The sequence below is a fragment of the Colobus angolensis genome, unplaced genomic scaffold, assembly GCF_000951035.1.
Source record: "Colobus angolensis palliatus isolate OR3802 unplaced genomic scaffold, Cang.pa_1.0 Scaffold202, whole genome shotgun sequence".
Lineage (NCBI taxonomy): Eukaryota > Metazoa > Chordata > Mammalia > Primates > Cercopithecidae > Colobus > Colobus angolensis.
The window spans coordinates 3,975,866-4,003,611 of NW_012115178.1; the positions used below are offsets into that span (position 1 = coordinate 3,975,866).

Here is a 27,746-nt window from a genome sequence, read left to right on the forward strand (position 1 = left end):
ATTGTTGGACATTTAGGTTGATTTCATATTTTGACTGTTGTGAATAGTGCTGCAGTAAACATAGGAGTGCAGATATCTCTTTGACATACTGATCATGTTAAGCAAATATTAGCAGACCAAATTCAGCATTGTATAAAATAACTTCATTAAAATTAAATTGGGTTTAATCCAGGAAAGCAAGTTTGGTTCCAAATTAGGAAAAAATCTCTTAGTGTAACTCACCGTTTTAGCAGATCAAAAGTGAAAAAGCATGTGATAATTCAGATTCTTTAATCTGTATTCATAACGGTAATTGAAGAAAATGGCAGAAAATATTGCCAGCCCTGATAGTGAAAGGTTATAATTGGATGCTTTGGAAAGAATTGAGAAAATTACATAGAAGAAAAATACTGCTTTCAAATTAGGTATGGGGAGATTGAGCTAGTTAGTTTAGTCAGAAATTAAAGAAGGAAACTATAAAGATACACTCTTTGCGTATTCCTTTAATAAAGGACCATGGCTTTTTCTATGAGTAGGGATTCAATGAATGAAGTATGGCAGAGGATTTCTTTCTTTATTTTTTTTTTGAGTTGGAGTCTTGCTTTGTTGCCCAGGCTGGAGTGCAGTGGCATGATCTTGGCTCACTGCAGTATCCGCCTTCCAGGTTCCAGGTTCACGCCATTCTCCTGCCTCAGCCTCCTGAGTAGCTGGGACTACAGGTGCCTGCCACCACGCCTGGCTAAGTTTTTGTGTTTTTAGTAGAGACGGGGTTTCACCATGTTAGCCAGGATGGTCCCGATCTCCTGACCTCGTGATCCGCTCTCCTCGGCCTCCCAAAGCGCTGGGATTACAGGCATCAGCCAACGCGCCCGGCCGAGGATTTCTTATATAATCCATGCATATATGCTTTATACAGTCTCAGTCTCTTTACAGAGGGGAAAAACCCTGAAGAACGTATCTTGAAATCTGAAAACAGGATACTACTAGGTTTTATGACTTTGTTCTAAACTTTTTGCTCAATACTTGTCCAAATCATATTAATTAAGATGGCTTCTGTGGTAGTTTGTTATGGTAGAGAAGTAGGATATGAAAGCAAGAGTGGGTGGGAAGGTGATTGCATAGTTTGATAAAACAAATTATATTTTATTGTAACCGTTTGTTGCCTATGTAAAGAATTTTTTTTTATTTCACCATAAGCAGTAGATTGCTTTTCTCTACAGATTAATGCAATTTTTCATCTCAGATTTCAAAATTGAGTTTGTCTACTTTTGTGGATTTTTATACTTTTTAAGCTAAGTAAAGGAACAAATAACTAGTAACACTCCAGTGTAGGAAGGACTGATTAGATGTGTGTGTGTGCATGCAAATATACACATATATGTATGTACATATTACAATAACATATATATCAAATTTTTATATTTATGTATCTTTGTATATGAATAAAATTGGTGGGCAAAATTAGTTACTGAGGCTATTTTTTAGAAAAATTTTAAAATTGTAGTTGAGTTATTTTATTGAGGCTATTTATTTATTTTTTTGAGACAGAGCCTTGCTCTGTCACCCAGCTGGAGTGCAGTGGCACAATGTGGGCTCACTGCAACCTCTGCCTCCCAGGTCCAAGCGATTCTTTCATGTTAGCCTCCTGAATAGCTGGGGCTATAGGCATGCACCACCATGCCCAGCTAATTTTTGTATTTTTAGTAGAGATAGGATTTCACCATGTTGGCTAGGCTGGTCTTGAACTCCTGACCTCAAGTGATACACCCACCTCGGCCTCCCAAAGTGCTGGGATTACAGGTGTGAGTCATTGTGCCTGATATTGAGGCTGTTTTTTAGAAATATATTTAAAATTTTATTTGAATTATTTCTTAATAAAATTATGTCTCAACTATTTATCAATGTTGTGTCTATTGGGAATATTAGTAGTATGCTTGGTATAATGTTTAAACTGTTGCAAATTGAGGTATATTTAGTTGAAAGTTAAATTGCACAATATGAGCAGCCTATTTGTATTTCCAGTTTGGTATTCTTTGATCCTGGAAGGATGGATGGGCAAAGGGGAGATGTTAGTCAAGTGGTGCGAAGTTTCAGTTAGACGGGGGTATAAGTTCCAGTGATCTGTTGCACAGCATGGTGACTATTGTTAACAATCATTTTTTGTATATTTCAGCATTGTTAAAAGAGTAGACTTTAAATGTTTTTACTGCAAAGAAAGAAGTAAGTGAGGTGATGTGGAATGCTAATTGGCATGGTTTTATTATTTATTTTTATTATTCTACCACAATGTAGACATGTATCATAACATTACATTGTACCCCATAAACATGCAATTTCTGTTAATTGAAAAAATAAATATTTCTAAAAAGATGAAAAAAAAACCCAATTCAGAATGTTTACGTATTGTGTTTTATTCTTCTAAAAGAGAGGATTTTGTTTTTCTTTTTCCAGGCAACCTAATGAGGCCTCTCTTGAATTATGGTATTGCTTGGTGAGCATATATTTTTTTAATGTTTCTTTTCTGAATAATATTGATTAATTTATACAAATTAGTTGTATTTTTGTATTACTGTTGCAGTATGTCTATGGGCTTTCTGGTTGAAGAAAATGAACCAGTAGTTTGGAGAGGCCTTATGGTAATGTCGGCCATTGAGAAACTGTTGAGGCAGGTAAGAATATTGCCTTAAATATCATTTTATCATTGGCAAAGCTGCAGTTAATACATTTGCTGATTGGAGAATTGTTAAAATTTGCATTCAGGAATCAGTTGATGCTATGAGTGTACAATGTGTAATATGGCACCTAATGAGTTAATGTGGTGCCAAGACCAAACTTCACTGTTAACATGATTTAATCTTTCCCATTGTTTGTGAGTACTAAAAATTCTGTTGTCTTACTGAATATTGTTTTCTTGCTTTGGCTGTGTCTGCAGTAAGAAGAGCAAATCTATTTTTATAAGTAATCTGCCACCTTTAGATTTGTGGTTAATCTCATTGTAGTCAATATTGAGTTATAAGGGCAGTGTAGAAATCATCAGATGTAGAAAAAAATTATATAAACCATGGTACTTGTGATTTAAAATTGCTCCAGAAAAAAGTGAAATTTTGTTTTGAGTATATATAGTTATATATTTGCATGTGTAATATCTGTCCAATCAACTTTAATTTCGTCTTAAGAAAAGAAGAGAACATTTGATTGGATAATCTAAAAATATCAATTGGGCTATATGTTATTTATAGTTGGCTTGGAATAAGTTTTATTTTTTTTCTCAGTAGATGTGAGTTTGTAATTGTCTTCTAGGTAAAAGTTAAAAGTAATCTGCATTTATTTCATCAACTTATAACAGTTACCTTTTATTTATTCAGATTCTACTTTGGGTCAGGAACCATATAATAGGTTGATAATTCTAATGGTAGATACTTCTATATTCATTTTCAGGTATACAATTTAGATGAAATATGTCTTGAACTCTGAAACTCTTCTTTTTTCACTATAACATCTTGCCTTTCTACCACTTTTGCTGCTCGAATTGTGATAAATGTGCTGTTTGATTTTTGGTCCCAGTAATTTAAGTCTCTTGGTTTCATTTTCTCCTCTTTTACTCTCAGATCCCGTAGTTAGTCATTTCACTTAAACTCACCAAACCACCCCATCCCCACCAATTCCTCTGTGACCTTGACCTTTTTTTGTCTTGATTAACCCACCTGTTTTCTCTAATGCTAAATACTATCAGATAATATAGAATATTTGTGTTAATTGCCTGCATTATATATATTGATGTTTGAATTTAGCTACCTCCACAACACTTCAGCATCAGATTTTACATGTTGTTATTCTCAAAAAATATTCAGGGAATTTGGTAGTCTAGCAGAGGTCCAAATGAAGGTTTGGCAAAAACAAGCTCTCTGACACATAAATTGTATAGAAGTTACAGTTTATTGGCCACGTGCAGTGGCTCACGCCTGTAATCCCAGCACTTTGGAAGGCTGAGATGGGCGAATCACAAGGTCAGAAGATTGAGACCATCCTGGCTAACATGGTGAAACCCTGTCTCTACTAAAAATACAAAAAAATTAGCCCCATGTGGTGGCCAGCGCCTGTAGTCCCAGCTACTCAGGAGGCTGAGGCAGGAGAATGGAGTGAACCCGGAACTTGGGAGGCGGAGCTTGCAGTGAGCTGAGATGGCGCCACTGCACCCCAGCCTGGGCGACAGAGCAAGAATCTGTCTCAAAAAAAAAAAAAGTTACAGTTTATTTTGAGAACCATGGTGGATACATTTTCAGCAAACATATTGTAGAATATCAGGGTAATGATGAGGTAAGAAAATGTGTTCATATATTATTGGGATGCTTAGCGGTTACCTAGAGTATATCTATCTTACAGTCTTTTGTGAAGTCACTTTCATGTGTGCATTTTATTGGGAGCTGAAAAGCTGATATTTTAGGCCTACAGTGGGACTAGTGCAGATCATGAGAGCTAAGGAGTGTTTTCACTTTTGCTTTGATTTAGAAACCAAACCGTTATTTGATAAATTTAACATCCTTAGCGAAAATTCAGTAGCTAGATAGAACTTTTGTACAGCGGTGGATTGTAGGGGGTACCTGATTCATTGGCTCATTTTAAACAATTGAATATAACATATATATAGAAGAATGTACAAATCATGAGTATAAATAGATAAATTATCCCAAAGTTGAAACACCTATATCATCATCATTCAGGACAAGATAACTAGAACAATACCAGTGATCCGGAACATCCTCTCATTTTCCCTCCTAGTACCCATTTATGGGGAGAAGAAAAATACTGTGGTCATTCTGACATCCTGAACTAAAAGTCTGGTTAAGTTGTTTTGTTTTTTCTTTTTCTCCCTGTCAATACTTTGTTGAGCTAAAATTATGCATACAATGAGATGCATAGATTTTCAGTATATAATTTAGTGATTTTTGATAAATATATATACTTATGTAATCGTAACCCAATCAAACTAAATAGCATTTCCATCCTCCAAGAGAGTTTCCTTGGGCCCCCTTCTGATTCATCCCATACCTATAGACAATCGTTGTGATTTCTGTCACCATAATGAGTTTTACATGTTTTTAAATTTCAAATGAATAGGATTATACAGGATGTACCTTTTTTTTTTTTTTTTTTTGAGACAGAGTTTCGCTCTTGTTGCCCAGGCTGGAGTGCAATAGTGAGATCTCAGCTCACTGCACTCTCGGCCTCCCAGGTTCAAGCGATTCTTCTGCCTCAGCCTCCTGAGTAGCTGGGACTACAGGCATGTGCCACCACGCCTGGCTGATTTTGTATTTTTAGTAGAGATGGGATTTCTCCAGGTTGGCCAGGCTGGTCTTGAACTCCCAACCTCAGGTGATCTGCTCGTCTCGGCCTCCCAAAGTGCTGAGATTACAGGTGTGAGCCACCGCAACTGGCCAGGATGTAGCTTTTTTGTATATGGTTTTGCTTCGCCTAAGATTTTTGAAATTCATGTTTATTGTTGCATATAACAGTAGTTGGGTCTTCTTTATTGCTGAGTAGGATTCCATTGTATGAATATAATAAAATGTTTTTTTTTCTGTTGATGAATATTTGGGTGGTCTCTAGTTTTGGGCTATTGTAAATAATACCTCTATAATACTTTTACAGTTGTTCATAAGTTTTCCAGTTGCTTCACATTTTTGTTAACATTTAGTGTTGTCAGTCTCATTACTTTGAACCATTCTAATAAATATAAAATGATGTCTTGTTATGATTTTAATTTGTATTTCCCTGATGATCAATAATATTGAGCCCTTTTCCACATGTGTATTAGATCTCATATTTTCTTTCGTGACATGTCTGTTCAAGTCTTCTTCTCATTTTTTATTTTTATTTATTTATTTTTTTAGTAATTGAGTTGTAGGAATTTGTGCGTATTTTGGCTGTGAGTCCATTGTCAGATAATAGATATTGGGAGTATTTATCCTTGTCTGTGACTTGTCTTTTTATGCTGAAGTTTGAAATTTTAATGAATCCCAATTTCCTTTTTTTTTATGCTTAGTGCCTTTTGTATCCTCTTTAAGTAATCTTTGCCTGCCTACCCCAAGGCTGTAATGGTAACAATGTATTTATTTTTTATTATTTGTATTATTTTTTAAAATTCTTAATTTAAAAATTTTATGGGTATGTTGTAGGTTAGTATATTTATAGGGTACATGAGATATTTTGATACCAACAGGCATTGAGTAATAATCGCATCAGGGTAAATGGGGTATTCATCCCCTCAAGCATTTATCCTTTGCGTTTCAAACAGTTCAACTATACTCTTTTAGCTATTTTAAAATGTACCATCAAATTATTTTTTACTGTAACTACAGTCACCGTGTTGTGATAGCAAATACTAGGTTTTATTCATTCTTTCGGTTTGTTTGTACCCATCAACCATCCCCATTCCTTCCACCCCCACCACCCTTCACACCCTCAGGTAACCATCTTTCTACGTTCTATCTCCATGAGTTAAATTCTTTTGATTTTTAGGTACCACTGATAAGTGAGAACATGTGATGTTTATCTTTCTATGCTTGGCTTATTTCAGATATTTGAAAGGACTTGAGTGTTGCAATCTAAGCTGTATCTGCTTTAGAGGGCACCCTAAACCTAGTAATGCTTGGTTCTTGCAGACCTGCAGAGGTACTGCCTTGATGGTCTTGGATAAGATGTGGGTGAATTCTCTGGATTACCATACAGAGGCTCTTGTTCTCTTCCCTTACTTTCTACCAAACAAACAGAATCTCTCTCTGTCTGTTCTGAGCTACCTAAAGCTGGGAATAGAGTGACACAAGCACCCCTGTGTCCTCTACCGCTGTGACTGCGCTAGTCAGACCTGAAGCCTGCACAGCACTAGGTCTTGTCCTGCTGTTACCACTCTCTGGCTACTGACTGTTTGCCCAAGGCCCTGTAGCTGTATGATCAGCAGGTAGCAAAGCAAGATAGGCTTGTGTCTTTTCCTCAGGGCAGCGAGTTCTCCAGACCCCAGATGGGTCCAGAGATGCCATCTAGGAGCCACAGACTGGAGTGAGAAACCTTAGAAGTCTACATGGTGTTCTGTTATACAGCTGCTGAGTTGGCAGTCAAAGCATGAGGTGCAGTTCTTCCCATTCTTTCCTCCACTTTCCACAGGCAGAGGAGCCTCAGTCTGTGGCCACCAGCACTACAGACCCACAGGACATACTTCTAGGTTTCCACTGATGTTCACTTAAGACCCCAGGGCTCTTCAGTCAGCTCATGGTGAAGGTTGCCAGGCCTGAGACTCACTCTTCAGGGCAGTCCCAGAGCAGGTCCGGAAATGCCATCCAAGAGCCAAGGGACCTAGGGCCCCGCATGGTGCTCTACCCCCTGTGGCTGAGCTGGTACCTAAGGTGCCAGGCAAAATCTCCTTTACTTTTCCCTTTGCTTTTATCAAGTAGATGAAGTCTGTCATTGTAGCTACCACAGTGGGGAATGTGCTGCATCTTACCTTAAGCCAGCACATCTCAGAGTCTCACCCAGAGGCCCATGGCATAGTTTCTGGGTATTGCTGCTGGTTATTCATGGCCCAGCGGCCCTTTATTCAGCAGGTGTTGGTCCTGTCATGACTGGGTCCTTCTCTTCAAGGTATCAGGTTACTTTCTAGCCCAGGGTGTGTCTAGAAATGTCATCCAGGAGCCTGGAATGGGGTCCTCACAGATCTGTGCTGTGCCCTGCCCTGTGGCTAAGCTGGTATCTAAGATGCAAGACAAAGTTCTCTTTGTTCTCCCCTCTCCTGTCCTGAAGTGAAGAAAGGGTCTCTTGTGAAGCCACGACCTGTATAGCCTGGTTGGGGGAGTGCTGGTGCATGTACTCCATTGGCTGCCCTGGCTGGTGTCTGTCTTTTTTTTTTTTTTTGAGACTGAGTCTCGCTCTGTTGCCCAGACTGGAGTGCAGTGGCGCGCTCTCAGCTCACTGCTAGCTCCACTGCCTGGGTTCACGCCATTCTCCTGCCTCAGCCTCCCAAGTAGCTGGGACTACAGGTGCCTGCCACCATGCCTGGCTAATTTTTTGTATGTTTTTTTTTGGTAGAGATGGGGTTTCACCGTGTTATCCAGGATGGTCTTGATCTTCTGACCTCGTGATTCACCTGCCTCGGCCTCCCAAAGTGTTGGGATTACAGGCGTGAGCCACCGCGCCTGGCCCCTGGCTGGTGTCTTAGTAGGTTGTGTGCTCCCCTGGTCCACTGGCTCTGAGCACACCTCAGCTGAAGGACTCACCTGGGAGCTGCATTCCTTGTAGCCTAGACTCCCTTTGAAGTTTATTTAGAATCCCAGAGCACTCCAGCTTGTGATGAGGCTTGCTGGAACTCAGGTTCCGACTGCTGGAATGGGTGATTCCCTTCTGTTGAGGGCCAGTCCAAATGCTTCCTCTATGGGCACGCGTCAGGTAGGTGCAGTCCGGTTCTGCTTTTTGCTGTGATGGGGCAGCACAAAGTTCAGTGCAAAGTCTCACAGTTGCTGCATTCCCTCTCCCCAAGCACACAGATTCTCTGTGCCACACAGCTCTTGGGCAATGGGGGAAGAGTGGAGATCACCATTCAAGACTGTCTTTCCTGCCCTTTTCATTGTGTCTTTCAGTAATATAAAATTGAAACCAGGTACTTTTGAGTGCTGAGCTGATTTTTGGTACTTAGATAAGTTTTGTGTATGTGTGTAGAGAGTTGTTAAATTTGGTGTTCCTGCGTGGAGGGGGCACTTTTTGCAGCTTTCTATTCCACCATCTTGCTTTGCTCTCTCTCTCTCTCATGTATTTTAATCTCAAAGCTTTATAGTTGTCTTGTACATCTTGAATTAATTTTTATGTGTGAAATGAAATAAGGGTCAATGTTTATAATTTTTTATAGTTTATACAGTTATGTTAGCGTCATTTGTTTGAAAGACTTCCCTTTCCCTGAATTGATTTATATATTAGATAAAAATCAATTAACCATATGTGTATCATCTGTTCTGGATACTCATTTGTGCTCCATTGATTTGTTTGTTTAATCCTTACTCTAAAACCACATTGTCTTGATTATTATAGCTTTATAGAAGGCTTAAAATTAGGAAATGTGCATTTTCCATCTGCATTTTTTCAAGATTGTTTTGGCTGCTCTAGTTTCTTTTACGTTTCTGTATATTTTAGATTCAGTTTGTGCAGAAAAGCATGTTGATACTTTCATTAGGATGGTATTCAATATATAGAACAACTTTGGATGAATTGAGATCCTGACAACGTTGAGTCTTCTAATCTGTGGCCTACAGCTCGATCCATGTTCCTGCAAGAGACCTGATCTCATTTTTTTAATGGCTGCATTGTATTCTGTGGTGTATATGTACCATCTTTTCCTTATTCAGTCTACCATTGATAGGCATTTAGGTAGATTCCATGCCTTTGCTATTGTGAGTAGTGCTGCAGGGAACATACATGTGCATATGTTTTTGTGGTAGAATGATTTATATTCCTTTGGGTATATACCCGGTAATGGGATTGTGGGGTTGAATGGTAGTTCTGTTTAGCTCTTTGAGGAATCATCACACTGCTTTCCACAATGGTTGAGCCAATTTACACTCCCATCAACAGTGTATAAGTGTTCCCTTTTCTCCCCAACCTTGCTAGCATCAGTTATTTTTTGACATTTTAATAATAGCCATTCTGACTGGTGTGAGTTAGTGTCTCATTGTGGTTTTGATGTTCGTTTCTCTAATGATCAGTGATGTTGAGTGTTTATTCATATGCTTGTGGGCTACGCATATGTCTTCTTTTGAAAAATGTCTGTTCATGTCCTTTGCCCACTTTTTAATGGAGTTGTTTTTTTCTTGTAAATTTGTTTAAGTTCCTTACAGATGCTGGATATTAGACCTTTGTCAGATGCATAGTTTGTGAATATTTTCTGTCATTCTGTAGGTTGTCTGTCTACTCTGTTGATAGCTTCTTTTGCTGTGCAGAAGCTTTTAAGTTTAATTAGATCCACCTGTCAGTTTTTGCTTTTGTTGCAAATGCTGTTGACATCTTCATTATGAAATCTTTGCCATTCATATGTCCAGGATGATATTGCCTAGGTTGTCTTCTAGGATTTTGATAGTTTTGGGTTTTACATTTAAGTCTTTAATCCATCTTGAGTTGATTTTTATATATCGTATAAGGAAGGGGTCCAGTCTGAATCTTCTGCATATGGCTAGCCAGTTATCCTAGCATCACTAATTGAGTAGGGAGTCCTTTCCCCATTGTCTTTTTTTGTCAGCATTGTTAAAAATCAGATGATTGTAGGTGTGTGGCCTTATTTCTGGGCTCTCTATTCTGTTTCATTGGTTTATGTATCTATTTTTGTACCAGTGCCATGCTTTGAACAGGTTTTTAATGAAGGTGGAATTGACTCATTCTGGAAAAAAAAATGCCACAGAGGACATTTATTAGTAAAGAAGAGAAGTGAGCACCAGGGTTTAAGACAGGAAGGGATAGGCTAACCCCACTATTTTGTGCCAGTGCAGTTAGGTTTATGATCAGGGCTGCTCTTATCTATAAAACTGCTAACCTGTGAGCCTCAAAGGGAAAAGATAAACATAAGCTGCCAGTCTTTGGGTTGTACAACAATAAAATTTAGTGATAACCCCTTTTGTGGACTGGGTCCACTGATATGTTTTCCTTGAAGTCAGTTAAGTACCTTACCAATAAGGGACTGCCTTTCAAAATTCTTTCGATATTGGACAATGTCCCTGGCCACCCAGAACCTCATGAGTTCAAAAGAAAGGTGCTGAAGTGGTCTTCTTGCCCTCAAACACAACATCTTTAATTTATCCCCTAGATCAGGGGTTCATGAGGACCTTTAAGGCTCATCATGCAGGATACTCTATGGAAAGGATTGTCAGTGCTATGGAAGAGAACCCTGGTAGAGAAAAAATCATGAAAAAGCTGTTAAAGCCTTCAAGCCCAAAAGAAATTCCTGCTGGAGAAAAACCGTGTCCAAATGTTGTTCATGACTTCACAGAATTTATGACAGTTTCAATCAGGAAAATCATGAAAGAGATTGTGGATATGGCAAAAAAGATGAGGGATGAAGAGTTTCAAGATAGAAACCTCAGAGAAATTCAAGACCTCGTATACACCACACCAGAGGAATTAACAGAAGACAACTTGTTGGAGATGACTGCTTCTGAACCAGTGCCAGATGATGAGGAAGAATTAGTAGAAGAAACTGTGCCAGAAAACAAATTGACATTAGACAACATGGCATAAAGGTTTTGATTATTCAAGGCTGCTTTTGGCTTTTATGACATGGACACTTCTATGATGCGGGCACTGAAACTAAAGCAAACAGAGGAAGAAGGATTGGTACCATATAGAAACATTTTTAGAGGAAAAAAAGGTCAGACAGAAATTACGATGTGTTTCCATACACTAATACTGAACCCCCTAAGTACTTCTCATGGGAAGAGCCAAAGAAGTTTGCCACTGCCACCCCTAAGACAGCAAGACCAGCCCCACCTCTTCCTCCTTTTCCTCAGCCTACTTAATGTGAAGATCACGAGGATAAAGACTTTTCTGGTGATCCACTGCCCTTAATGAAGAGTAAATATATCTTCTCTTCCTTAATAATCTTTTCTTTTCTCTTGGTTAATTGTAAGAATACAGAATATAATATAAGACAAAATATGTGGTAATGACTGACTATGCTATTGGTAAGGCTTCTGATCAACAGCAGGATATTAGTAAAGTTTGTTGGGAGTCAAAAGTTATATGCAGATTTTTGACTGTGAGGGGATCAGTATTTCTAAGCTCTGTGTTGTTCAAGGGTCAATTGTACTATTATTTGCTGAATCTGGTAACCCTAGATGGAAGTGATGTTTTGTGAAAGACACAGGAAGGTGGGGAAGAGTCAGGTTGATAGAAGGCAGTCATAATGATGCAGTGGAGCTGAATTGCTTGAGGATAAGAGTTTGAGGTAATATTAAGGGAATATATTTAGCCCAGAGTGGCAGGCTCGTGAGTAATGGAAATGAGGTGAACATTAGAGTAGGAGGTGGGGTGAAGAATTATCCCAGGACGGGGCAGTCTTGCCAGGATTGTTCCTTGTAATTTCATGAAGGAAGATGGTTTGTCAATGCCTTTACCAATCTCTGCAGCTTCTTCTGAAGGATAACTTATTTTTCAGGATACATAAGCAGTAGTATAGGGAGTCTCTTGGTTTCAGCTGGCCACTGTTCAGTAATCTGCATAATTTCACCATATGTCCTTCTAACCTCATCTGCTAGAAGGAAGGGAAAAGATTGATGAATAAATATGGTATATGTTCATGAATGCATTTTGTGATGCCTTGGGAAAAAACCATGCCAGGATATATATTTTTTTAAAGTTAAACTTTAGGATGTATTAGGAAAAAATAGGCAGATATATGCTAGGATGTTATTTTGAGCATTAGATTTATCAGTATGCATTCCTTTTTATTCTCCTGATATTTGAAACAATTTCCTTTTTTTTTCTATTTTGACTTTAATAATTATAGGCATAAACATCTAATACATTTCACTCAATGACTGATAATTTTAAATTTTTCTGTTATTTGTTAAGATTCCTGATTAGTATTTTTTTCCTCCTGAATTGTGCTCCTGAATATAGGTATAATTAGTTTAACGCAAATGAGAAAAGTGTTTTCTTAGAATCTTTGTGTTTTAAAATATGTGATATTGAAGAAAACCATTTTAGTTATTAGAAAAAGAGCCACAGAAAGAAAAACTTCAAAGGCTAGTCTGATGTCAGCACCTGCTGTGGTCATAGTGTAAACCCTGGAGACCAGGGATTTTGGCAGCAGTTTCAGTGCTTTTAGTTCAATCTTCAGTATCCCCAAATGTGAAGCAGATGCCAGTTTTCTTCTCTAGGGTTCTGATAATGGTATATAATGAGTTGGTTGTTTCCTAGCAACTAAAGAAGCAGTTTCACTTTAGCTGATCCTGCAATAGAAATGACACATTTTCCCTTGATAGTTGGTATTAGTGATTTCCCTGACAATGGAATTTCACTTTTGAATAAGGAATATTCTCAGCTTTTGATTTCCTAAAGAATTTTGATTCTGAGTTGGGCTAAGCTCTGCTTAATCCTGTATAAAATGAAAAAAAAAAAAAAATCGAGCCCCTTAAGTACCTCTCATGGGAAGAGCCAAAGGAGTTTGATACATAGTTTCTTAAATGGCAAGTGATTATACAAGAAGCTGTAATAGGTGTATTTTCTCAGTGTTTAACAGAATAATTAATGACCACGTCCTTTTTTTTTTCCCTGCTTATTATTTGCAGCAGTAGAGGTTTCTTAGGTAATGGCCAATGTATTGTGGAAATAAATATTGTAAGTTTTTATTACAGGTGCCATTTTGATATAAAGTCAGTATAACGAAAACATTTTAAAATCTATAACCCATTTGATTTCAAACAGTATTCTATATCAGAAATTATTTTTATACCCAATGATTTTAAAGGCTCTTAAAATAGTTCACTTTAAGGTAAATTGTGAAACAATTTGTTTAAATATTAGTAGTTATAAGGTGTCTGTATTTAACCGAATCATATCTAAATCCTTCTAATTTTACGGTAGTAATAGATCTGGATATATTCAGGCTCTTAAGATATATGGAGGCATGAGAAAAATACTTCAGATGACCTTCTTTGTAGTCATTCATACTTTAAATAGTTTCTAAGGAAATGATCTGTCTTTCTTCCTTTGACATTGTAAAACTAATGTAAGTTACCATCCTCATCCACCTTATCCAGATTTATGGGATGATATATTAAGTTATGCCTAAGTGTTAGAGAGATAAAATATTAAATGATGTTCTTAAGATAATTAAGTTAGCTATATCTAAATATACCAAGAAATTTATTACTTTGCATGGAAAAGATTCATAGACTATGCATTAACTACAGGTGAAGTCATTGAATATCGTTATTGTCAGTTTGGGGCATGTGACCTTATTAATTTCTTTTTATGATTTTTGCATCATCAGGTACTCTAGCAGGCCTCATATTTTTAAAATGCTTTAAACATTAAGGAATGAGGAACATTAATTAATTCAGTTGGACAGGGCGGTAGCCTTTTAGGCACCTAAGACATAATTTAAAAACAACAACAACAACAACAACAAAAAACCTTTAAGCATGAGGTAGACTTTCTTTTTGTTTTTTTGAGATGGAGTCTCGCTCTGTTGCCCAGGCTGGAGTGCAGTGGCACATGTCAGCTCACTGCAAGCTCCGCCTCCTGGGTTTACACTGTTCTCCTGCCTCAGCCTCCCCAGTAGCTGGGATTACAGACTCCTGCCACCATGCCCAGCTAATTTTTTGTGTTTTTAGTAGAGACAGGGTTTCACTGTGTTAGCCAGGATGGTCTCAATCTCCTGACCTTGTGATCCACCCACCTTGGCCTCCCAGAGTGCTGGGATTACAGGTGTGAGCCATCACGCCCAGCCAACATGAGGTACACTTTCTATATAATATAGTCCAGTTATTTCTTAGATTTATTTGGGAGCTTGCTTAATCTGAAGCTAAGAGATCAGGTATATTAATCCAGATTTTGAATTCTCTTTTCTGTTTTAAAATTATAGATTAGTGAACAAGGAAATAGATACATAACTAAAGTCCAGTTCTTTGAAATATTTTTATAAGGCAGTATTATCTGGTGAGTAACTTAATTTGATTAACAGAAGTTCTTTTTGAGCATTTTTTCACTTATTTAATAATTATTTATTGAGCTGATAGCAGATACTTATTATTGTACTTTAAAAATGTCATTGGGCTTTTTGTCATCTTACAGCAACATACATACATACATACATACATTTATTTATTTATGATGGAGTTGCCCAGACTGGAGTGCAGTGATGTGATCTCAGCTCACTGAAACCTCCACCTCCTGGGTTCAAGTGATTCTCCTGCCTCAACCTCCTGAGTAGCTGGGATTACAGGCATGAGCCACTACTCCTGGCTAATTTTTGTATTTTTTGTAGAGACAGGGTTTCACCATATTGGTCAGGCTGGTCTGGAACTCCTGATCTCATGATTCACCGGCCTTTCAAAGTGTTGGGATTACAGGCGTGAGCCACCGTGCCCAGCTAGCAACAGACATTTATTGGCTGTTTACTGTGTTTGAGCCATTGCTTGGAGGTTGAGGTCACACAGTTGTATAAGACATAGATCCAGAGTTCAAAATGTAAAATAAAGCCTTTAGTTACAGATCTACTTTTGACTTGTAATAATAAGCAAGAAATATAGATATGCTAGACGTTTTGATGATTTAAAAATACTATTGTACAATGTTTTATTTAAGGCAATCAAAGTTGGAATTTAGAGAACAAGGCTAAGTGTTACCTAGTGTTGACCATCAGGTTGGTAATAGTGTTACATAGTATAAAAGTTTGCAGTCTCATTTAAGGTCCATGTCATAGAGCAAACCCTGTAGTCAGCATTTAAAGAGAACAAGTTGTTAGAAGGAGTTAGAAACAGCCTATGAATATTAATTGCTGGTTATTTCCTCCTACTTAAAATGTCCTTCTTTTTCTGTTGTAAGATGACTTACATGTGTACCTCCAACTCCCTGTGATGATGAGTACTTGTATATGCAGTTTTTGAATATTGTAGTGTTCCTTTTTTTTTTTTTTTTAAAGGTTGCTATTGGAGCTATCTAAGACTAAAAGTTACTGTAACTTTTTAGATTGGTACCAACTGTTCCCCGTTTCCCACTCACTATGGTTTGGGTGTTGGTCACCTCCAAATCTCATTTTGAAACTTGGTCCCCAACCAGGCAGTGTTGGGAGGTGGGGCCTAATGACAGGTGATGGGGTCGTGAAGGGCTGAGTCCTCGTGAATAAATTAATGTTATCTTGGGAATGAGTTAGTTATTACAAGAGTGTATTGTTGTATAGTGAGCCTGGCCGCCTGTGCTTTCTCTTTTGCATTGCTTACTTGTCCTTTCTTGATGGAATCATACAGCACAGAGGCCCTCACAAGATGCTGGTATCTTGACCTTGGACTTCCTAGCCTCCAGAACCATGAGCTAAGTAAAACTCTGTTCTTTATAAATTACCCAGTCTGTGGTATTCAGTTATAGCAACAGAAAACAGACCAAAACACCACCTGAGTCATTTTATGCCAGAGTAGATTTGGTCACTGTTATTATTTCACTAATTTACTCTTATCTTTTGATTTCTAGTAATGCAGGTATAGAGACACTTTTCACTTGATAAAATTACTTAGTGATCTGATGCTTTAAATGGGTAATTTTATCAAGAAAGCAATAGAAATAAAACAAAGTAACCAAAGTATAAAGTAAGGAGGGGAGTCATTGTTTTCAAGTATCAGCCACTGATATTTCACTGCTTGTGCGGTGTAGTTTTGAATTGTAGCAGTTTGGAAAGCTGGGCGGGAGGGACCTGGCTCTTGGAGTATTTTTCTAACCCAACACCCAGGGAAGACCTCCTGCTGCAGCCTTCTGGTTATATAGAGCTGAGCTAGATTATATTCTGCTCTATATTATTGATCGGCCTTCTTGAGTTAACTCTAGTTCTGTCATCTTTGGAAGAGGAAGGTACTTTACTGTTCTTGGTCATGAATTCCTTCTTTAGGCTTTAGGTCTCTCAGACATGTCTTACACTGTTCTGGATGCTAGCATGTCATCTCTTGTTCTCCCATTTGTTATATCACTAGCTATTTCTTCACACTGGCTTTCTCCTTTGGCAAGGTTATGCTTCTTTATCTTGTTACATGGCCTTCTTCCTTAGAACTTTTCAATATGTTATTAACTTCCTCATCCCTGAATTCCCTGATTTTCCCCTTAATTCCCAGTTTAAAGTCTTTGTTTACTTTGGATATGACTTTTCACCTGAGTGAAAAAAACATGTTCTCAACCCATTTGTAGGCTAACTCAGGCTCTAGAAATGATTGAAGGTGTGGGCTCATGTTACCAATTTTACTTTCCTGTCATTGAGTCAAATGCTCCCTAAAGAGAGAGGTAGATCTTTCCCTGATTCTGTCCATTGATATTAATTTCTCATTCTCACTAAGTGAACATTAGAGAATTAGAAACTTTCAGAACATGGAACTGGGTGTATAATTTGACTGTTTAAATACAAACATAAAAGTGTAACAACAGATTTCATTTCTGATTTTTCTGGCTTCTAAATAAAGAAGTAAAAATATAAGAGAAAAACAGAGTGTCTTGTCTAACTCCAGGCTTGAATCTGAAAAGAGAACGGGAAAGGAAGTAACAAGAAAGAGAAAGGATATAAAGGTACTATGAAATTGAAGCCATCATTGTAGTTTAAATTTGATCAGTGTTTCAAATGTAAAGCAAAGATGTTTGGGTAGTCTTTTGTTCTGACCAGACATAAACTTTTCACATGTCCTTCTTTGTGTATCTACCAGAGGAAAGTAATGGAATAGAGGTCCTGGAACAGTTAGTTCATGTTAAGGTTAGGCTCTAACTGTAGCTCTGACAAAAGTAGGAAGCATGCAGAAAGATGGCTTGTTTATAAGAGATAAAATGGCACAGTCTTATTCAATTGAAAGCCAACAATCAAAATTAGAGCAAAAGGAAGCACTATTAGAAAAATGTGCCAAGCCAGTGAAATATATTGATCAAAGGGGGATGAAAGATATCAGACACAATTTATTAGGAACAAAAAATAGTGAGGCTGAAGTAATTTGCCTTTGAAAATAAATAAATTAAAAGGAGGCTAATTGCCACCCTTACAATATCCTATTTCTACCTTAAACACTTCCAGAAGAACGCCTTACTTTTTTACTCTTTCTGTTGTTAATGCAGACTTAAAAAATTTTTTTAAATCAGTATTTATTCTTCAATGCCAAGGTGACAAACTAAAATATGAAAAGGCTGTTAGGGCTTAACATTTTTGTTGCAGATTAAATACACAGCATTGAAAAATGGAGAGGCATGACTTCATCTGTGACCAGCCGAGTTAAAGAGAAAATCTCTCCATTTTCCATCATGCAGACTTTGAAGAATAACCTACAGTGATTTGAACTGAGTTAGGATGTGGGTAATTATAAAACATAGAGTCTTGTCTTCTGCAGTGGTAATTGAGAAGCCTCAATAAAGATCACGTGAGATTACTTGCTGAGCCTTTAGGAAAGCTTCTTAGAGTAGTGGCCCCTGTTGGACAGGTAAGGGCTTACCCTGTATCTTTTGGTGCAGTTGGGGATCATGGGGTCAGAGTCAGATGTCAAAAGCCTGCTGGGGCTATTTAAGCTCCAAGAAGACTTGAACAGATCCCAACCAGGTGATGAGGAGAGCAATAAGTATTATTGGGAACTTCCAGTACTGGGGATCATGACCTCTTTTTACTGTTTAGGTAGTTACTATATTTCATTGACTTTAAGATATATATTTTTCAAATTTTAATGTCTCTGAAATTGTAGTGTATTTTATAATCAATAACATCTTGGCATTGTGTCAGTTTAATATTTAGCATTGTTTTCTTTCTTGGTTGTATATAAAATAATGGTGTATCTTCCAATTTATGGTGTTTTAGATATGATGATGAGATATAGTCAATGTTTTTCTCATAATTATTTTAATACTGATTGAATTGTATTCCCATCTTTGCCATAATTGCTGCAGAGTGATTATATGTCATTCATTTTGGTCTTTGTTTTTTAAGTGTTGAAAGACTGTTTTAAACTGATGGTGGCAGTTTTGGTAACTTGTTTTAGTAATATCCTCTTTTGTGCCCTCATCACTGACTTTATTTTCCCCCCATCGCTTACTAGAGATTGCCAGATGATTCTTCCCAAAGCATAGCTCTCATGTCAGTCATTTCAGAGACTATCAGTGTCTCCTTGCTACTTTTGAAAGAAGTTACACTCTGGCTTTATTCATTTTTTCAGTAGTTAGATGTTAGGGATATTGTTATAAATAAAAAAGGCACGAAACCTGCCCTGTAGATTCTGTTGGCTACTGTGAACCTTTACTTACTGATTGTTTTTTAAGCCAGTGCTATGTGATCATTCATAGTTTGAAAAAAAATTCTATACTATTTGCCTTCATAGGCATATGTCTGTGTTTACTACTTATTTTATGTATTATTATTAATTTGGTGTTGATGAAAAGTCCACCAAAAGAAGTGACTCAATAGTGACTTAAACATTTTTTTTTTGTTTTTGAGACGGAGTCTCGCTTTGTCACCCAGGCTGGAGTACAGTGGTGTGATCTTAGCTCACTGCAACCTCCGTCTCCTGGGTTCAAGCAATTCTCCTGCCTCAGCCTTCCGAGTAGCTGGGACTATAGGCATGCACCACCATGCCTGGCTAATTTTTGTGTTTTTAGTAAAGATGGCATTTTGCCATGTTGGTCTTGAACTCCTGATCTCAAGCAATCCACCCACCTCGGCCTCCCAAAGTGCTGGGATTACAGGCATGAGCCACTGCGCCCGGCCCATAATGACTTAAACATCTTTTAAAAATATTTTTTGTTTGTTTATGATAAGCCTGTATGTCTGTAGAAACAAATATATTAGACCTTCATAGTTAGTTTATTTTGGTAGCATCTAAATCTGGTGTATTAATTATCTGAATGCAGAAAGCATCAAATTAAATAGGTTGAATTGATGTATTATCCCTAGACAATTATATTTTACTAAAAATAGCTACCTATTATTAGGTATTTACTATCTGCTAAGCCTTATATTATTTATCTGCATTCACATTTAAATCACACAATTCTGTATAATGTACTATTACTACTATTATTATTTTTACAAATGATGAAACTGAGGCACAATGAGGTTAAATAACTTGGGCAGGGTCCTACTTGTAATCTCTCTGGTTCTCTAAGCTCACCTTTTAACTAAACTGTACAACTGAAGTTTTAAAAGTTTTAATTTTTTTGCTTGAAAGATTGAAAACACTCTTTTTTAATGTCATCCCTGAAATGCTAATTGACAAAATATTAAGAGTATTCCTTTGCTTCCCAAGTTCTCATTCAGCTACAAGTTTTGTATTTTATACTTTATAGTTTATAAGACATTTCTGAGAGAATGCATCTGTAAATATCTTTACTCTGAAATATATTTTGGTGCCGTTTATATGGAGACCTGTTATAAAGTCTTTTTAGTAGTGTTTGGCAGTGAGAAGTTTGATACTCTTGTATGTTGTGATGTCAATAACTGCAGTAGTAGAATTCATTTGTTAAGTATAGTAACTATAGGATTAGACTTTAGATGTTTTTACCATAAAAAAATTTTAAAATGTTAACTATGTGAGATGATGAGTACATTAGTTGCTTGATTTCATCATTCTGCAGTGTCAGCATGTATCTAAACATCACATTGCACCACATAAATATACTGTGCAGTTATTCTTTGTCGATTAAAATAAGATAAAACTTAAAAATTAAAATTGTTATACAGTATTCATTATTTGGGCTTAATTACATTTCACTGAGGTACAGTGGCATTTCCCGGTTACCCAGAACAAGCTATTATTCAATAAAGGGAAATAAGTTTCTGTCCAGTGACACAGTAAATGTCTATGTTATCCAGATTAAAACCCAACAGCGCTTTTCTTAGTGGTTAATTGTTGGTACTTCTACACTGTTCAGAGGGATTTGTGGAAGCAGATGGCCATTAGTAGTCAGTAGACTAGTTATTATTCAGTAATAGTTTCAGCTAATGTCAAGTATTGGATTCTTTTCAAATCATTTTTATTCCCTGTGAACAAATAGATTTAGAGAGAACCTTTCACAATATGTGAAGAGTTTAGGTCAAATAATGGTGTTAAAGAGCATAGTCCCCATGAGACTGCCCTCACTTTTGACATTGACTGCAAGCGTAGGGGTTCCCAAGATCACCCTTAGGTTCAATAATGTGTTAGAAGGACTCAAAGAACTCACTAAAATATGTTATACTCACACTTATAGTTTATTACAGGAAAAGAGTACATATTAAAATCAGCCCAGGGAAGAAGTACATAAGGTGGAGTCTAGGGAGTTATCAAATGCAGAGCTTCTGTTGTCTTTTCCCCTCAGACTCAGTCTGTTAGTCTCCTGGCATTGATGTATGACAATATGGGTGTAGCATTGCCAACCAGGGAAGCTCATGTGAGCCTTGATGTTCAAAGTTTTGGTTGGTGCTCTGTGATAGGGGCATGATTGATTGTCCATATGACTGATCTCATTCTTTGGTTCTCCTGTCCCTCCAGGCATGACCCAAAGCCCCCACTCTAAATCACATTATTACTACATGACTAGTTCAAGGCCCATGAGCAGAGACCTTAGAGATTACATCCTAGAAGCTGAGGTCAAAGACAAATTATCTTGGGGCCTTTTGGGGCAAGGTTAAATTCTTTACAGAAATAATGTGAATAATACTGGTTTCCAAAATGAATGTATGTAGAAAGCTAAATTTGGATATTAACCTAGTAGGTATGACATATTACTACTGAAATTTTCCAATTATTAAAACTCAGAATTCCTTGAAAGTACAATTGGGTTCGACTATAATATTCGCCAGCCAGAGAGGCTACTAGGATAGTTTTGTAAAAAATACTTTTGAGGTCTACTAATTCTATTATACCCCACATTCCTGTTACTCTTGGTAAGTGCCCAAAAATAAGCCTCTCTGGTTATTAAAAAGAAACATTTTCATCTTTATGTTGTTTAAGACTTCCTTTCTCCTAAACCTAAACATTTCTTCCTTTTCTTCCCCAATTTTTGTTTGGTGCTTCTGGTGTCCAATTTTATATTACATAAATTCTCCTTAATATCTTTAACTAAAAACTGATTCCCTGCAGACAATGCTTTTAGTGAAGTCTTAAGTAGAGCTTGTTTTTTGACTCAGTGTCTACTGGAGATTTAGGGTAAGATTTGGCATATTCCTTATTTGCTAGGGCAGCTTCTACTCCAATACTTATATTCTTTTTGCAGGAGGAGAAGTTTATTAAAAAACTTTAGAGCAGGAGGAAAGAAAGGAAAGTGCATTTAGAAGAGATCCAAGTGGGCAACTTGAAGAATAAGTGCCCTGTTTAACTGTGATCCTAGGACTTTACAAACCGTCATCTTGTGCCCCTTTCCCCTGCATGCACAGTGCCTTTCTTACCCTTGGGAATTGAGCACACATAGTGTGTTTGGGAAGTTGTACACATGCCCATATGAGGCTTTCTTCCCTTTTCCAGTGGAGTGCCCCAGTAAGGTCATACTCCACCATTTTGTCTCTTAATGTGTGTATTAGTCTGTTTTCACACTGCTGATAAAGACATAACCTGAGACTGGAAAGAAACAGAGGTTTAATGGACTTACAGATCCACGTGGCTGGGGAGGTCTCACAATCATGGCAGAAGGCAATGAGGAACAAGTCACCTCTTACATGGATGGCGGCAGACAGAGAGAGCTTGTGCAGGGAAACTCCCAATTTTAAAACCATCAGATCTTGTGAGACTTATTCACTATCTTGAGAAGAGCATGGGAAAGACCCACCCCCATGATTCAGTTATCTCCCACTGAGTCTCTCCCACAACATGTGGGAATTATGGGAGCTACAAGATGAGATTTGGGCAGGGACACGGAGCTAAACCATATCAATGTGCATACCTGGACTCAGTCGCCCAACACCTGAGATTTCACTGGAAGCCTTTTTTGCTTCTCCTTGGTGCCTGCGTTTAATTAACACTTTAACAACTGTGGATCGACAGGAGAGTGTCTCTGCCTGGCACAGCTGCCGAATTATCATTTTTAGAGAGGCAGTGTGATAATTGTCCAGCCATCACCTGACATTCCTAGTGGGTGGTGGAGAAGAGCCCTCTCCTGCCCCGCTCATGCCTGTCTGACTACCTTTAGCATTTCCCTCCTCAACAGCCCAAGAACACAAATCTTTGAGGAAAAATGGATGAAGGTCAGTCTTTTGTAACTGCTTTCTGCTGACAGAGGGGTGGTGTTGGTTCTGTGAGTCTTGGCCTCTTGCTAGCTCTCAGGGCAGGAGGGTGACTCTGTGGGTGGTAAAAGTGGTATCTAGCCAGGTCCAAGGGAGACAGGGGCAGGATTTTGCCTCCTTCCTATTCCAATGATGGACATTCTAGGGGTCCCCTGTAGAAGGGTGCCTCTTGGGTATTGACAGAACAGTATCCCTCACTGAGGATCTTTATACTTACATTCTTTCTGATAGTCATAGTTATTAAAAGTATAATCGGCCAGGAGTGGTGGCCCGCGCCTGTAATCGCAGCACATTGGGAGACCAAGGCGGGCGGATCACCTAAGGTGGGGAGTTTGAGACCAGCCTGACCAACGTGGAGAAACCCCGTCTCTACTAAAAATACAAAATTAGCCGGGCATGGTGGTGCATGCCTGTAATCCCGGCTACTCGGGAGGCTGAGACAGTAGAATCGCTTGAACCCAGGAGGTGGAGGTTGCTGTGAGCCAAGATCGTGCCATTGCACTCCAGCTCTAGTCAACAAGAGCAAAACTCCGTCTAAAAAAAAAAAAAAAAAAAAAAAAAGAAAGGATAATCCTTCTCTTATTCTCTTCTCTGGTCACTTGTTGAAGATGTTGGCACTTTCTAAATTGCCTTTAGTTCTACCCACCATCTTGGATAACTTCAGAGTTCGCATAGACAATAAACTTTAACATCCTGGTGTTACCAAAACATCAGGGGTTTGGTCTAGGTCCTGTGGCCCACTGCACAGAAAACCAGTCACTGAGACAATGAATATTGCTGGGGAGGAAGGCTTTAATCACTTGCAGCAGCTGAGGCAATGAGAGATCAGTTTCAAATCCATCTCCTTGACCAACTAAAATTGGGGGGTTATTATATCAGGTAAGAAATGTAACTATGTGTGGGAAAAAAGGAACTAGGGAGGGGTAAGGAAGAGGAATTGGTTAATGAGAAGCAGGTGGTCATTTAGGAAAATAGGAATTAGGGAGGGGTAAGGAAGCAATCCTGATGGATGAAGGGTCTGCCATCTCATTGGATGTGGTGATCTGGTGAGTTTCAGTTCTTTGATACTTTTTGAGAAGGCTGAGGATCATTCCCTGAGAAAGGAACTTAAATAAGACAAATGTTAGTTTTAAGCTTTAAGACCAGAAGGGTCAATTTCTATATTTATTTAAAAAAACCGTCTTTGGGACTACTGGGTTGGTTTCACTAGCCTTTCAATTTCTTCCCTTTCTCAACTTGAGTGCCCTTGACCTCCACTCTCATGGCACACCATGTATTTTATCTCCTGGAAGTATTCATCTTAATTATCTTACCATAGTTTTTCATCCTTTGAGTTCTTTTATTAAGGCCATTACATGTCAGATTCCTTGACTGTTTCACTTTCTGTACCTTTCATTTTTTTCCTAACATGTTTATATATGGCACATTATGCCACTGGCTTGCTGATAATTTCAACTCCTTTGTATCTTTTCCTTTCAATTGTGCCACAAACCCATTGGTACATTCCTTTTACTCTAAACCCATAAACGTCAGTTTAGAATGGATTCTGCATTCAACTTTCTCTATTCTTACTCTGGGTTGCTGGGTGCTGCTAGAGATGTCCTTTTAAGTGGCATGTGGATTGCAGTATGAATTAATGATTTCTAGCCTAGCCTTGCCCAAGAACCCTTAGGAAATTTTTCTTCTATTCTTTTTTTTTGTCTCTTGCTTAGAAACCTGTTATTCTAGGCAGCCCTCTCTTTTATTCTCCATAGGAACTATTTAAAATCTGCTTTGTTATTCTGGAGACCTCTGTCCTTTTAGCTCTCCCTTCACTTTTTTTTTTTTTTTTGAGACGGAGTCTCGCTCTGTTGCCCAGGCTGGAGTGCAGTGGGACGATCTCGGCTCACTGCAAGCTCTGCCTCCTGGGTTCTTGCCATTCTCCTGCCTCAGCCTCCCCAGTAGCTGGGACTACAGGTGCCCGCCACCACGCCCGGCTAATTTTTTGTATTTTTTAGTAGAGGTGGGGTTTCACCGTGTTAGCCAGGATGGTCTCGATTTCCTGACCTTGTGATACGCCGGCCTCAGCCTCTCAAAGTGCTGGGATTACATGCTTGAGCCACCATGCGCGGCCTCTCCCTTCACTTTTAATGCATGATCCCATTTTCTGCTTCACAAAGAAAATTAAATTTATATGGTGCAAACTTTCTTAATTACCAGCCTCCTTAAAAATATATCTGTATCTGAATTCATTCTTGCCCTCTTCCCTTCTATATCTGGTTCTTAGTCTTCCATCAGCATTTAAACATGCATGTGGACGACAGTACTGACTGGCCATGTAGAAATTATTCCCAGCCCCTGTCTCTTTGCTTAAAAGTAGGTCTGGAAAGTCAGAAGATAATCTAGCTGCTCTTAGAGCTGAATGTGGCCATGTGAACCAGTTCTAACCAATGAGACAGAAGGAAGAGTCTGAGAGACTTCTATGTATGATGTTTTGCTTCCTAATAGAAAGGCAGGTTTTGTTCTTCCTCTTTCTTTGTAGGGAATATAAAGACATGATCAATCTGGCAGTGGTAGCCATTTTGTGGCAGAACAAGAAGAAAGACCAAAGCCTTGGTCTTTGATGACATCTCTGAGACTTTGAAAAAAACCAAAAAACAACTTAGTCTTTTTGCATCACTGTGAAAGAATAGCTGAAGCTGGGTAATTTCTTAAGCAAAGAGGTTTAAGTGGCTGATGATTCTGCAGGGCATACAAAGAAGCATGCTGCCAGCATCTGCTTCTGGTGAGAGCCTCAGGAAGCTTACAATCGTGGCAGAAGGCAAAGGCGGGGAGCAGGCACAGCACATGGTGAGAGCAGGAGGAAGAGAAACAGGTGGGAGGTCCCAGACTCTTCTAAACAACCAGATCTGGCATGAACTAACTGAGCGAGAACTCACTCACCACCAAGCAGATGGTGCTGAGTCATGAGGGAACTGCTGGCGTGATCCATTCACTTCCCATCAGGCCTCACTTCCAACATTAGGAATCACATTTCAGCATGAGATTTGGAGGGGATAAACATCCACACCATACCACAAATTAAAAATCCCAGAGTTGTCGAATTTCAGACTTTAAAAAAAAGTAAACAATAAATGCCTTAATGGTTTAAGCATTGTTAGGTTTTCTGTTACTTGCAGCTGAATTCATCTTAACTTATGATTTGTAAGTTGTTCCCAGTTTTAAGAAACAACAAACCAGAAGTAAGTAACACTGTCTTGACTCTATGACTTCCACTAGATACCAGCCTAAACTTTCTTCTCACTTAAGCCAAACTCTTCGAAAGAATTTACTAAATCAGTCTCTCACTCCCTCATCTACTATATACTTCTGTCTATATTCAGCTCCACCATGCTTTAGTCAGGGTTGGGTCACCAGAGATGCCTTTAAAAATTCCTATATATACTTTTCAATTCTTATTTTAATTGATCTGTTTATACTATTTGATCTACTGATCTTAAAGTTTCCCTAATACTGTATTCTCTTGTGGTGTCTACCTTTTATCCTCTCTCATTCTGCTTTATAGTTTCCCTTTTCTCTGCTCATTTCTTAAATATCAGTCCTTAACATAGGTATAATTATTCCACTTTTATATGTTTAGAAACTAAATAACCTAAGGTCATGTACAATCATGCTTTGCTTAACAATGTGGACATTTTCTGAGAAATGTGTCCATAGGCAATTTTGTCATTGTGCGAATGTCATAGAGTGTACTTACACAAACCTGGATAGTATAGCCTACCACACACCCAGGCTCTATATGGCATAGCCTATTGCTCCTAGGCTACAAAATTGAACAGCGTGTTATTGTACTGAATACTATAGGGAATTGCATCACAATGGTAAATATTTGTGTATCTGAACTTAACTAAACATAGAAAAGGTACAATAGACTGGGAGCAGTGGCTCACACCTGTTATCCCAGCACTTTGAGAGAAAAGGTACAATAAAAATACAGTGTAAAATATGAAAAATGGTACCCCTGTGTAGGGCACTTACCGTGAATGGAGCTTGCAGGACTGAAAGTTGCTGTGGGTGAGTCAATAAGTGAGTGGTGAGTGAATGTGATTGCCTAGGACATTGCTGTCCACTACTGTAGACTTTATAAACATTGTGCACTTAGGCTACACTAAATTTATTTAAAAAAACTTCCCTCTCTCAATTATAAATCTACCTTAGCTTACTGTAACTTTATTACTTTATAAACTTTTTAATTTGTAAAAAGCTTTTTGACTCTTATAACATTTATAGCACAAACACATTATACATCTGTACGGAAATATTTTCTTTCTTTACATCCTTTTTTTCTATAAGCTTTTTTTTATATTAAAAATTTTTTTTCTTTTACTTAAAAATTTTTTTTGATCAAAAACTTAGACAAGCACTCGTATTAGGCTAGGCTTACATGGGTCAGGATTATCAGTATCGTTGTCTTCCACCTCCACATCTTGTCCCACTGAAAGGTCTTCAGGGACAGTAACATGCATGAAGCTGTCATTTCCTATGATAACAATGCCTTCTTCTGGAATACCTTTTGAAGGACCTGCCTGAGTCTGTTTGACAGGTAACTTTGTTTTTTTAATAAGGGAAGGAATACACTCTATAGTAATGATAAAAAGCATACTATAGTAAATACATAAACCAGTGACATAGTCCCTTATTATCATCATCATCATCCAGTATTATGTACTGTCCCTAAGTGTATATGCTATACTCTTTATATGACTGGCAGTGCAATAGGTTTGTTTATACCAGCATAACCACACATATGAGTAATTTGTTGTGCTATGATGTTAAGACA

At 38.1% G+C, this 27,746-nt stretch overlaps 1 protein-coding gene across 2 annotated transcripts in view; it reads left to right on the forward strand.

The window, feature by feature from the left end:
• Positions 1–27,746, forward strand: part of NUBPL (nucleotide binding protein-like) — a 276,185-nt gene that overhangs the window by 103,731 nt on the left and 144,708 nt on the right. For both annotated transcript variants that reach the window (XM_011941866.1, XM_011941867.1), the window contains exons 5-6: positions 2,431–2,470; positions 2,558–2,648. In XM_011941866.1, the coding sequence (XP_011797256.1) occupies positions 2,431–2,470; positions 2,558–2,648 (131 nt within the window). The remainder of the gene's footprint in view (positions 1–2,430; positions 2,471–2,557; positions 2,649–27,746) is intronic.